Source organism: Oreochromis niloticus, unplaced genomic scaffold (assembly GCF_001858045.2).
Source record: "Oreochromis niloticus isolate F11D_XX unplaced genomic scaffold, O_niloticus_UMD_NMBU tig00007510_pilon, whole genome shotgun sequence".
In the NCBI taxonomy this organism is placed as follows: domain Eukaryota; kingdom Metazoa; phylum Chordata; class Actinopteri; order Cichliformes; family Cichlidae; genus Oreochromis; species Oreochromis niloticus.
Window position 1 is genome coordinate 694,793 of NW_020328614.1, and position 13,420 is coordinate 708,212.

General features: G+C 39.7%; 1 protein-coding gene across 1 annotated transcript in view; it reads right to left on the reverse strand.

Annotated features, from left to right (window-relative positions):
• The window catches only part of LOC102080123 (alpha-2-macroglobulin), a 34,405-nt gene that overhangs the window by 16,347 nt on the left and 4,638 nt on the right, over window positions 1-13,420 (reverse strand). Inside the window, exons 6-22 of the mRNA XM_019357222.2 lie at window positions 12,906-13,071; window positions 12,746-12,830; window positions 12,497-12,647; window positions 9,746-9,860; window positions 9,538-9,647; window positions 9,274-9,441; window positions 8,809-9,036; window positions 4,890-4,953; window positions 4,650-4,795; window positions 4,155-4,304; window positions 3,113-3,256; window positions 2,904-3,006; window positions 2,660-2,807; window positions 2,051-2,276; window positions 1,481-1,607; window positions 404-525; window positions 255-306 (exon numbers count right to left, since the gene is read on the reverse strand). Of these exons, the coding sequence (XP_019212767.1) occupies window positions 255-306; window positions 404-525; window positions 1,481-1,607; window positions 2,051-2,276; window positions 2,660-2,807; window positions 2,904-3,006; window positions 3,113-3,256; window positions 4,155-4,304; window positions 4,650-4,795; window positions 4,890-4,953; window positions 8,809-9,036; window positions 9,274-9,441; window positions 9,538-9,647; window positions 9,746-9,860; window positions 12,497-12,647; window positions 12,746-12,830; window positions 12,906-13,071 (2,305 nt within the window). The remainder of the gene's footprint in view (window positions 1-254; window positions 307-403; window positions 526-1,480; window positions 1,608-2,050; window positions 2,277-2,659; window positions 2,808-2,903; window positions 3,007-3,112; window positions 3,257-4,154; window positions 4,305-4,649; window positions 4,796-4,889; window positions 4,954-8,808; window positions 9,037-9,273; window positions 9,442-9,537; window positions 9,648-9,745; window positions 9,861-12,496; window positions 12,648-12,745; window positions 12,831-12,905; window positions 13,072-13,420) is intronic.

The following is a 13,420-nucleotide window of genomic DNA, read 5'->3' on the forward strand; positions in this document are numbered from 1 at the left end:
TACAGACACAACAAAAGTCCAATCAGGAAGTCACGACTACAACAGAGTTACTGTTCAAAGTCACCAGGTGGCCTGATCTTCAGCACATATCGTTACATTTTGTGAAAGTAAAAGATGAAAATTTGGCACATTTTTATTAACATTATCACATTAAAAGTATAACATTTTATGTACACAGTGCACTCCACTGATAACTTTGAGCATTTAGTTCTTTTCTTTATTTAAACGTTGTGACTGATGGACATCACACTGACCTTTTGGACAAAGAAGCCAGTTGTACGTCTTTGTCATCTCAGTTCCCTCAGCCTGAGGAAGAGGACGTGCAAAATTATCTTTAAAATGAGGAACAATTTAAATTTTATGAGTAAAAATGTTTTTCTGGTCTTGTATTTATGGTACTGACCTTCACTATGAGAGATTTGGTGACCACGTCGATGCGACCTCTGTCTGGCACGCTCACAACCTCATTATCACATGACACATGGGACGCTACGGCCTCAGCAGACACAGTCACATTCACAGCCCCTAAAAACAGCAGCACAGGTCACCTTCTTTATCTCTCCATTAAAATAAAGGTTACTGAGGTTATTTTACAGATTTTGTAGAAACTAGAAGGAAATGTGTTGGGACAAAAGGAGACAGTTAACTGTGATCACACTAGATCTAAATCTAGATCTCGAGATTTAATGTTGGTAAGATAAATTATAATTGGAAATTTTACTGCATCAGGCATGAAAAACATGAGCTGAAAAAAAAAAAACAGTCCAAAATGATGTCAGGGTTGCTGCTGAGTCCTGCTGGAGGCCAAAGTACTGCAAATCATAAGGTCTAATTAAGATTAAGAAGAAATCATTTGCATGGCAATGCAACTGCAAACAGTCTGTTCTAATGATACTGTCCAAGGGAAGCATGCATAATGTAAGTAATTGATGAGAATTGAAAGGAAGGTTTCAAAATGACTTATAATTGGCTAAGACAGCTGCATTAAGTAAAGCATGAGGATGGAGGCAGCTGCTACCCTCAGACTGGAGGTATCAACGTTCTGCCCCACTCCCTACAACCCCCACGTTTAGCCTTCCAAACACAGAGGTTATATTCTTGGTTTACCTCGATTTGCAGCTGGATTTGACTGTCTACATGTCCTAGCTCTACGCTGCACACTCACTGTTGTCTAATGCACATACAGCATTCTAAATTCCATGAATAAAGCTTATTGGGTCTCAGATTCACTCATTTTATTATGATAACTTATATTTCAACAGTATTTCTCACATAGTTTTTTTTTAATAATTTCTCTTTAATGTTTTAATCTCCATTTATTCTATTTAGCCGTCTTATGTGGATTCTTTTTTCTTGAAGCTGCTTTTAAGTCACTTCCTGAGAGTTCACTTCCTGCCTTCTGGGTCCTGCACTTGGGTCGTACTCAGCCTTCCACACAGTGGTTTCGTGGCCGTGTGGAGGACCAAAGCCTGATTCTCACCTAAGGCTGTTGGGATCATGGTCCACCTGAGGGTCTTGCGCTCGTTGGCACACAAACAGGATGTGTACAGATCACCAGAGAGAGGCGTGAGGGTGTAATCTGAGGACGGCCCAGGAGTGACAGTAACCTGTACGAGGAACACAGACGTTATATTTTAAACTAGCTCAACAATCTCATGGCTACATTTAAACCTGAGTTCAAATGTGAACACATTTTTTAAGAATCTAAATCAATGCACAAGTCTGATGTTATGAACTCATGATCAAAGTAGACCTTCATTTGACTTGGATACTTTAATCACTCCCTTCCTAATCGTTTCCCTCCATCTGTTTTCTTACAGCTTCCACACTAAACTCTGTTCTACAAGGTGCATGAGCGCACAAAGAAAGCTAGAGGAGGGTTGGTTCAAGAACGGCCTGCATCCTGCATGGTTATATTGCCAAAGAAAAAAATATTTTCTATTGTATTTTAATAAATATGATATAAATTTAGCTTAGAAAGTAATGTTTTAGGTGTGGTTTTCCTTGGCTATGAACAGAAATGTATTTAAACACTTTAATCATTCATTACCATGATGCAGCTGGTCAGGTAGTTAAAGACAGTCGCCTTCAGTTCAAAGTGCTCCCCCCGGATGATGGAGTAGGGCATGGTGAGTTCAAGGAAGAAAGGTTGGAAGACTTTCATTTCTTTACGAGGAGCCAAACCAAAACCCTGAGAGGACAAACAGAAAGCCTCCGTCTCCCAGGTGGTGATGGTGTCTGGGACAGTCAGGGACACGCCCCTTTTTCCATCGTCTCTGAAGTAGCAGATACACACAAACATATTCTGTAACATTATAAAACATATTTTTTATGTCTGCAAATTACTTGTATAACAGTATAGTTACATCCTGCAGTGTGAATTACTTGTATATGTTGCATTGACAAAGTAAAAGAGCTCCACGGTGCTGAAGAAAGTGAAATTATATTTTCCACAAAAACAAAGCACAACTTTAAATATGACAAAACATCAGCCTGAAGCATCAAAACATGCTTAAGAAAAAAACTCACAATTATTCTATTTTTATGTTTTTCATGTGTGCAAAGACACAGCAGAAAGTTCACATGGGTTTCTAAATGTGATCGTATAAACTTTTTAAAAATGGAATATGCATCAGATGTCTTCACAAGAGATACTTACCCAACTTCCACCAGATCCCAAATCCAAGTCTCAGGGAAGAAAGAGCGAACTGTCTCTATTGGTGCAGGTTCAGGAGCAAGATGCCCAGCAGATCCCAGACGAGGACTACTTAGTTGAACAGAATTATCTCTAAACCGGGGAGCCATAGCTAAATAAAAAAAGAAAAATAATTACCTGTTTTCCTTTTGGTAAATGCAAAGCAAAATGTATAGCCAGACACAACACAAACAAGCAAATGATTCACCGTAGTAGACATGATGAGAGCCATCATGGTAGACTTTTCCTTTGAACTGGAGGCATGAAGGCAATCGAATAAGCAAGTTTGTTGCCATCTTCAGTCCGACTTTCTAGATATTTCAGCAGCACACAAAGATCAGTAAAAACTGGTGCAACAACAAAAACTTTTGCATTTACATTATGTTTGACTGACTCACAGGTATACATGTATTTTACCTGGAAAACTGCATAAGCATCATTTTGCTCTTGACTGGGGTACGGCAAAACATATCTTTTTGGTCTCACATTAAGGCATTCTGTAGCATCATCAACCTCATATGGAATATCTGAGGATTTCTTGAGTGGGAACAAGTCAAATATCTGAAAAGAAAAGTACTTTTCAGCAAAACCTCCAAACCTTTTTAGTCCTGTGAAGTTTTGACTGATCTATCATGATCATGGTCCCATTTGGTCCACATATTTGTTAAACTCTTAAATGAAATACTGGTGTAAATACTAGAACCGATTAGGTTCAAATGAACTGCTAGTTTACCTAAGAAGGATTCTTAAAAATAAATAAATAAAAATGATCAAGTTAGCAGTAAGCCTCCACAGATATGAGGCGTTGTAGCTGAGGGATCTGTTTAAAAAAAAAACTTACAGAAGTTGTACAATTTCTCTATAAACTGTTCGTTCTTACTGACCTATATGGCTACAGTAAGTGTTCTCCATTTGAAGCTGTCTCTGTAGCTCCTTTACCTCACTAAGTCTCACTTTTTCCAGGCTTTGCTGTATGTTTAACATCAACAAATACTCATGTATTTGAGCAGTTTTGATGTAAAGTTAAAGTCTTCTCAAGTAAAGAAGACACTGACTGGCAGGTGATACACATACAAATCGTTGAATTATTTGCTAAAAAAAAAAAGTCAATATCCTGGATTTATCTCCATGCTGAAATACTAATATGGCCAAAAGGAATTAATTTTTACAAGATTAAAATATTGTTGTCTGCAACGACATGAGCAACAAGCATGGTACTTACTTACTCGCTAGAAAGACTGCCATCACAGACACATGCATATGTAACCTTGTATTTTTTATACCAGTTTGCTTTAAGACAAACTCAGCATTTGACTGTTTAAAACAGTTGAATGTACGCCTGCCCAAAGAGTACTTATCAGTACCAGAGCGAAGGCGTGAGCTGTTGGTAACTTGTGACACTACGGGCTCTGTAAATAAGGGATGTGTCCACCTCACTGGTGTTAATATCAGCAGTTACCTTATCTGCATCCAGAGTCTTCCCAGGCTCCTTGATGAGAACGCTCTTGTCGATGGCGCTCACACCACACAGAGAACGTGGCAGGGCCGTCACCTGCATGTTGGTCTCTTCACCTGGGACGGCTGAAGACGGTGAAAACTCCACTGACACCTGACACACACAAAACACCCGTAGATGTTTAGTGACTGTGATGACTCCCCACTCACTGCTGGCTAAATGTGCTGCTTCACTGTGGTGAGTGACAAATCATGAGTCCCATGGGATGGCTGTAGCCCACGTTGGACACTGTATGAACACTGTGTCAGGGTTAGATAGGCAGGACTTGCATCATCATTGAAAAAGGTGCTTGCATAAATGGGAGTGAGCGGGTCATGAGGTCGTATAAAGAAGCACTTTGAGTCCTCAGGTAGAGTAGAAAGAGCTGTGCAACAATTTGAACACCAGAGCATGACTGCAGACACCAAACACACAGCACACCCCTAGAATTACACTCACCTTGTTGCTGAAGCATTTGTCAGTAGAGAAGTCAGCACTGTGGGCAATTACAGCCTCACTTGGCAGGACGGCATAAGCCACAACCTGGAACTCTGGAGCCATCTCAGGAGACACTCTGACTTTAAAGGACACCTGGCCCTCAGTCACTGAAACACAGGTCCAAACATACATCCACAGATCAACAAAACAGACCAACGTCAATGCTTGGCTGTGACATTTGTGGAAATATGGAAATTTTACCCGATCTGTCTTGCACTTCAACCTGTTTTTGTCCTTGCATGGTGACAGCTCCTCTGGACAACACCTGGAAGACAGACATCATTTAAAAACAAGAATGAACTAGCACTGCTGTGGTAATCAGAGACAGGCAGTAATGCATTACAAGTAACGCGTTACTGTAATCCGATTACTTTTTTCAAGTAACGAGTAAAGTAAGGGATTACTATTGATTACTACTGCAAAAAAGGTAATTAGATTACCGTTACTTTCCCGTAAGCACGCTGCGTTACTGCGTTACTAAAACCGTGATTTTTTGCGAGAAAGTCTCATGACAGTGACGTAAGCGAGTGCGACGTTCGTGACAACAGCTGTGTGCAGATCAACAATGGATAACATATCAAGTGCGGGAGAGAGTATGAGCGTGCAGCGTTTAAAGCGTGGAAGTACTGACCTTATTTTGAGTTTGACTCCGTAAAAAGTGACAAAAACATTAGTGTCCGTTGTGCGTGGGAAGAAAACTTCTCTTTACAGCGAAAAAAACCCCCTAAACTTCCAAGCAAGCACCGAGTGCGCTACCACGTAATGGGAAACTCACAGAGAAACTCACGGATTCTTCCACTGACCGCTGCAGCACACCTGCACCAGGGTAAACCTCCGCCTACCCCAGTCCTGCTTTACAGGTGAAAATAGAGCAACTAGTCTTTGATTTTATTTATTTTCTGCTGTGTTTTACTTGCATCTATTTGAAAGAGTGAGTGTAAACACAAAAAAATATTTTATTTTATGTGCAGGAATGTGCAGAAAATAGGTTTAAATGTTAAACAAATTTCTTCCAGTCAGAGAATGTTGCATATAATTAAATTTTTGCTTGATGCATAAAGTTAAAAGATTGAAACTAATAAAACAAGTGTAAAAAGAGACTTTTCCATTTGATTACATTTTGTATGATGAATTATGCAGAAAAAGTAGAATTGGGCTAATTTATTACCTATTCACGTTGTAAATCGTGTTTTTAAAAAGTAATTAAGTAACTAAGTAATTAATTACTTTTGAAAATAAGTAATCAGTAAAGTAACGCGATTACTTTTGGGGGGAAGCAATCAGTAATTAGTTACTGATTACTTGTTTCAAGTAACTTGACCAACACTGGTGGACATACACTACCAGTGAAAAGTTTTGACACACCTTCTCATTCAGTGTTTTTTAAAATTTTTATTTTAATACTTTCTACAATGTAGACGCACACTGAAGCAAAGAAACATCTATAAATAACTCTAAATATGTTTTATGTTTTAGAGTCCTCAGAGTAGTCGCCCTTTGCTTCGTTGACAGTGCTGCAAACCCTCGGCCTTCTCTCAGTGAGCTTCATGATGTAGTCACCTGACATGGTTTCACCTCACAGGTGAGCCCTTTCAGTGTCAATTGGTGGAACCTCCTGCCTTCTTAATGGGGTTGGGACCATCAGTTGTGTTGTGCAGCAGTCAGGTTGGTACACAGCTGACAGCCCTGTTTGACAACTGTTAGAATTCATATTTGAATGTGTCCCCAGGCGCAGTCACAAAAACCATCAAGGGCTACAATGAAACTGGATCACATGCGGACGCCCCAGGAAAGGAAGACCAAGAGTCCCCTCTGCTGCTGAGGATAAATTCATACAAGTCACCAGCCTCAGAAATCACAAGTTAACAGCAGCTCAGATTAGAGTCCAGATAAATGCCACACAGAGTTCCAGTAGCAGATAGTGATGGTAAATTTGATTCTTTTTACTGAATCGAGTTTGAATGAGTCACTCACCAAAGTGAATCGGGGGTTTTGAGTCATTTGAGTCACTGAGTCAGTTGACCAGAGAGTGCAAAAATTTTACATTTTCACTGTGGCTTATGCCGTCCTGCCAACTTAATTTGTTTCTCTTTTCATGTAAATCCTACTGCTAAGATGAGTGACTGAAAAAGAAAAACAACTATTTTATAGAGCAAAAAAGAGCAAAAAAAAGATTTCTAAAGGGAACATTTATTTTATTTATTTTAATTTTATTTTATTAGTATTTTCCTCACGTGTCAAATATATATTTTCGCATCTAAATGTCCACTGAGCTGTTAGCCAGGGGGCGGTAATGCGCCTTAACATTGGTTGCCAACCAAGAAGAAGAAGAAGCTGTGACCCAGGAGGGAGGGGGTGAGTGAGTGAGTGATTCGTTTATGCTACGATTCAGCCAAGAAACACAAGAATGGACATTAGACCAGTGGAAATCTGTGCTTTGGTCTGATGAGTCCAAATTTGAGATCTTTGGTTCCACCTGACGTGTCTTTGTTCGACAGAGAAAAGGTGAATGGATGGTCTCTACATGCATGGTTCCCACTGTGAAGCATGGAGGAGGAGGTGTGATTGTGTGTGTGTGTGGGGGGGGGCACTGTTGGGGATTTATTCAAAATGGAAGGCACACTGACCAAGCATGGCTACCACAGCATCCTGCAGCCACATGCCATTGCATCATTTATTTTCCAACAGGACAACGACCCCAAACACACCTCCAGGCTGTGTGAGTGCTGTTTGACCAAGAAGGAGAGTGATGGAGTGCTGCACCTGATGGCCTGGCCTCCACAGTCACCTGACTTAAACTCAAAGGAGATGGTTTGGGATGAGATGGACCACAAACAAGGCCAACAAGTGCTCGGCATTGTTCACCAAATGATTAAATATATGTTCATTCATAGTTTTGATGCCTTCAGTGAGAATCAATCGAAATAATTCAATTCAATTTATTTATACAGCGCAAAATTTAAAAAACTGTCACCTCAAGGTGCTTTATATTGTAAGGTAGACCCTACAATAAGATTAATAACAGATATGATTCGATGCAGAGAGGTCTATTAACACATAGTGAGTGAGAAAGGTGACTGGAAAGGAAAAACTCAATGCATCATGGGAATCCCCGGCAGCCTACGTCTATTGCAGCATAACTAAGGGAGGATTCAGGGTCACCTGGTCCAGCCCTAACTATATGACAGGACATTGGCCAATCAGATGAAAGGAAGAAAAATAGGGTCAAAATTTGTACTTGTAACTTGAAACTTGAGTGCAGAGTTTCTCACGTATTTTTTGGCTAAGTCCACACACAAATCCTTTTTTATGCACACATAAATTCTATTTACACATCCTGATTTACAACTACAAAATATTTATGACCACAATTTGAGCCCATACACATGCCACCAGAGACTGAAGACTCAAGCCAGAAAAACAAGCTAGCTTGTGAATAAGGAGAAAGAATATGGACTGCAACTGCTCACAATGTTTTGTAGAAAGGTGCACGTGGTATGGTTTAGGGCTGTGCGATATGACCAAAATCTCATATCCCGATATAAGACATCTATCGTCCGATAACGATATAAATCACAAAAATAGATAATAACTCAATGGAGAAAACAAGACAAGATGCACAAAACAAAGGATTAGAAAATAAAACAGAAAATAACTAAACATGGAGTCACTAAAAGACGAGACTTGAAAAGTGCAGGGGAAACACAGGGAAAGCATATTTAACTGAGAGCAGAACCCAGATGACTAAAACTACGAAGGCCTAAGAATATAAATACTTAACTTAGGATATCATGAACAAAGGACTAAACACTGAGGCTAATTTCTAAGCTGAAAGAAAATGATGATGGACAGAACAGAGGAACTACACATGAATTCTGTGATTCAGGAGACAGACACTATCTCTACTTTTAAGATTAGGCTTCAAACTTTCCTTTTTGATACAGCATATATTTTGGGCTGGACCAGGTTTTTAGGCTGAAATAGATCGAGGCTACTGGATTTCCATGATGGACTGAGAGTGTCTTCTTCAGTCATGATGGGTTTTACAACAGTAGGTTTTTAGCAAACACACAAAAGTCTGGTCATGTTCAACTTTGTAGTAAACCCAGAGATAACTCACCAGATAAATGACATCCACAGACCCTGGAGACTCTCCCACTATAGTGTAGTTTACTGATATGTCTTCTTCTGCGTCACAGGGAACTGGTTTATCGTTCGTCTGTACCTCTAGAGAGCTGATTGTTTTAATATCAGGAGAAGACGGCTGGGACATGGATAATGTGTGAAATCCCCTGTCATAGTATGCAGTTCTATATCCTGGGTAGCCCAGTGTTGGTGTCAGGCTTGCCTAATTTGGGATAAGAAACAAAAATTTTAAAACTGATCTAGAAATAACATTGGTCAATGAGGCAGTCTTTATAAACAAGGCAAAGGTGGAGGAAGATGAGTCATAAACTGTTTCAGGATTGCAGCTTATTACTGTGGGAGGTATTTGGACATTTGCAGCCTATCAGAAACCAATTGTGGCTTCAGGCTGCTGTGATGGCTGCATTAAATTACACATTGTTTCAGTGTGTCAGCTCACATGGAGTTGGATATCCTGGTCAAAGTTATCAGTGCTGAAAGAAAATGAGGCCACACCGTTGCTGTCAGTTGTCAGATTTTGTAGTGAGCGTGGTTGCCACAGTTGTCCCGTGAACAGGTAGACCGGTGCGTCACAAACTGGTGTATTATTGTGGTACACTGCTCTGACCTGTTGAAACACACAATGCTCTGTCAAGGGAAAATACAAATAACATAAATGTGCTTTGTATGACAAACTGAGCTGAAAACAACATTTTAGGCTTACTTTTCCTTCCACATTAGATCCCCGTTCCCAAACCTTGGGCATGTTAATGAAAGACACTTTTCCAAGGACATAAGATATCGTGACTCTCTTCTCTTGAGGGTGTGAAATACCTGAATGTAAAAACTTTCATGTTACAATCCTGTGAATGCCTTTTGGGTTAAATAATACAAATAATGATGTGTCATTTTAAAGAAATAAAAAACCTTGCCTGTTCCCTCTTCTTCCACTTTGGCCCTGATATCCAGAACATCTTGAAGCTTTTGCTCCATTTTAGTAAAAATTGACATGTTGAAGGAAAACGTTGCACAGCCAGTCTTGTCTGCCTGGAAAGAACAATAAAGAAAGAAAATGACTGCTGTGTGCGATACAATCTTACTAGAATAAACCAAAATTATAATCAAATCTCATTCACAATCGAATCTATAAAATATATTAAATGTTCAAACTATGATATTTTACAGAGTCATGAAAAACTTGAGCTCATTTTGAATTTGACGAAAGCAATATGGTTCAAAAATGTAGGGTGGGGGGACAAAAGTCTGGAGCGGTCAGTTGTACTAGACAAAAACAGCTGAAGGAACATTTTGCAACTGATTATGTTACCTGGCAACAGGCCTCTGTTCATAGAGAGACAGAGTTTCTCAGAAATACAGATGGGCGGAGGTTTACAAATCTGCAATGGACTGTGTCTACAAATTGTAGAACAATAACAGAATAATTTCATTCATGTAAAATGATCAAGACGGGGAATATCTCATCATCTGCAGCGCATAATGTCATCAAAACGAGCAAAGGATAAGACTGAAATCCACTATCAGATGGCTGCAGTCTCCAGGCCCTCAGGCAGCAATGCATGAAAAACTGTCGTCATTCTGCCACTCAGATCACTGCATGGCCTCAGGAACACTTCCACAAATCAATATCTGCGCACAAAGTTCACCGTGCCACCCACAAACGCAGGTTACAGCTCCATTGAGCAAAGAAGTCAAATGTGAATACGAAGTGGAAACGCTGCATTCTTTTCTGGGCAAAAGCTCATTTAAAACGACAAAAACTGCTCTGTGCTCAGATGATTCAAAATCTGAAATTCTTTTTAGAAAACACAGACGCTGTATCCTCCACAACATCCCAAACATCCTGTCGAAGTGGGCCTGTATAGCAGTATGATGGTATCACCTTACAAAACCACTGTATCGTTTAAATTTCCCAGCAGTATCTCATTTACATCCTCAAAATTTCAGTGCTACCATATATATGTTATACAGTACTGTGAAAACTTATTCACCCAACCACCTTTTTTTTTTGTTGGCTTCCAACTAGCCAAACTTTGTTAATTTCTTCCTGCTTGAGCAGTTTTTGTTTAGACTTTGGCTGCTTTCACATTCATTTCCAGTTCAGTCCCCATACCTGATCATTTCTAGAGAAAAGTGTTTTTTCATTCCTTTATTTGGATCAGGCACTTTATGTTGACCTATGAACCATCCAAGCACAACAAGGACACCTGCCTCATGGGATTATTGTTTCTACACATAACAGACAACTTAGCAAAGAACCAGTTTGAACTTGTATCACATTGTTGAGCAGCCTGTTGCAAAAGTGCATCCTTTATTCCTATGTCCTTCTTTGAATCTAACAGTGGGGTTTGAACTCATGAAAGCTTGCCTGAGAGACTTCAGGCTGTATTTCTATTTGTGTTTGCAGTAAACCCTGTAGCTATTCATTCTGCTTGTGTCAGTGTAACAGTCTGAAATTGTATTCTCTTGTGTGTCAGACATAATGAAACACACCACTTGCCTTAGCTCACGGCTCAATGAAGGCACATAACTCAGTATGTGACATATGAGCAGTGTTGGGGAGTAACGGAATACATGTACCGCCGTTACGTATTTAGAATACAAAATATGAGTAACTGTATTCCGTTACAGTTACCGTTTAAAAAGGTGGTATTCAGAATACAGTTACTTTGTTGAAATAAATGGATTACACGGCGGTACTTTCCTGTTTCATATTGTCGCGGGTCAGGACTGTTTGGGTTTGTTTGACAGCTATGTCCTGTTGTTCCAGGCGGCAGCGTTACGGTTGCCATGGTTACAGGGTGACGCTCTCTCTCTGCGTGTTTCCTGGGTGAGAGAGCGCCTTTTTGTTGTTGTTGTTGTGCTAAGCTAATAGGCAGAATGCTACAGGTATAGCTCTAAAGAGTGTAGCCTGATGGGCAGTGTAGTCCGTGCTGCAGCGAGAATGGACTGCCATACACGTTATGTGTCTGTGAGCGAGGGAGGGAGAGAAAGGAAAAGTCCGAGCTGTCACGGAGCAAAAACGGGAGCTGGAAGCATGTAAATATAATAATAACCACTGCAGCCAAGAAGAGTGCCTGACGAGCCCATTTGTAAGTAAGCTATTAAGACTCGACTGTACACTGTGTTCGTGTTTTCCTCCGGAAAAAATAAGTTCCGTTGGAGCAGCCTTTCAACGCCTCTCTCTGTCTCTGGCAAGCAAAGTTGACCCAGACAACAAAGTAAAGCTAGTTTTCAGCTACCAGCCCGACACGGAACCCACCGTATTAGCCAGAGGTCCCTTTACTACTGTTCGGAGCCGCGGACCTTCAGTAACAGTAATAAATCACAGCAATAGGACATTCACGTAGTTGTAAACAGCACGATAATATATTAAGTAATCCAAAGTATTCAGAATATGTTACTCTCATTGAGTAACGTAACGGAATACGTTACAGAATACATTTTGGGGCATGTATTCAGTATTCTGTAGTGGAATACATTTTAAAAGTAACCTTCCCAACACTGCATATGAGACAATGAAACTGTAGGAAAAAAAGTGAAGAGAACACATGGCACCAGTTTAACTGGGTAGAGCAGGCAACCCATGTGCTGTAATGCTAATGTAGTGGCCTGAATGTACCCAAAGAATCAGAGAAAAAAGAGAAATGAAGCCATAACTGTACCTGCTTTGTCTCTGTGTGGCAGGAGCCACCCATCTGCAATAGGGCCAAAAGATCGTAATCGTACATCGATATACCAAAACTGCTATACCTATTAATAGGTCGGCACACATTGACTGTAACACGTCCTGGTACAGGCTGTCCATACGTGTACCTGTTTAAATAAAAATAAGTAAACATTATGAGTCATTTGCTCTCCAAACTCCAGATTTTCAACAACACATAATTTGTCCTGAAAGAACTTTGCCTTACTTTGCACACACTTTAGCTTCAATGTCTTCCTGCCCAATACTCACTTCTTCAGATATATTTACTGTCACATCAAATTTGGGTAAAACTGGGGAAAAATATGAATGTCAGCATTTTCACTCCATTACAACAAAGAATTTAAAAATAAATAAGACTGACTTACCATATTTCTCCACTTTGAAGTTGTGAGATATTTTCCTCTCACCCACTGACACAATGATCTGGTACGGTCCCTCACGGGCCTCAGTGTCCAAGGAGTAAGAAAGCTGCAGTATTCTGCTATTGGATGTTTCATTTAGCCACTGTCCAATCCTGTTACTGTGAGGATCCTGTTAAATCAAATGACAGTGACAGCTAATACACATAGTAGTGTGTATTAGCTGTCACTAATATATATATATATACATATATAATATATATATATATATATAATATACATATATAATATATATATATAATATATATATATATACAGTCAAGCCCATAATTATTCATACCCCTGGCAAATTTTGACTTCAAGTTACTTTTATTCAACTAGCAAGTTATTTTTTGACTGGAAATGACACAGGCGTCTCCCAAAAGACAATAAGATGATGTACAGCACGCATCATTGTGGAAAAAAAATATTTCTCAGCTTTTATTTACATTTGAGCAAAAAGTATCATGTCCAGAATTATT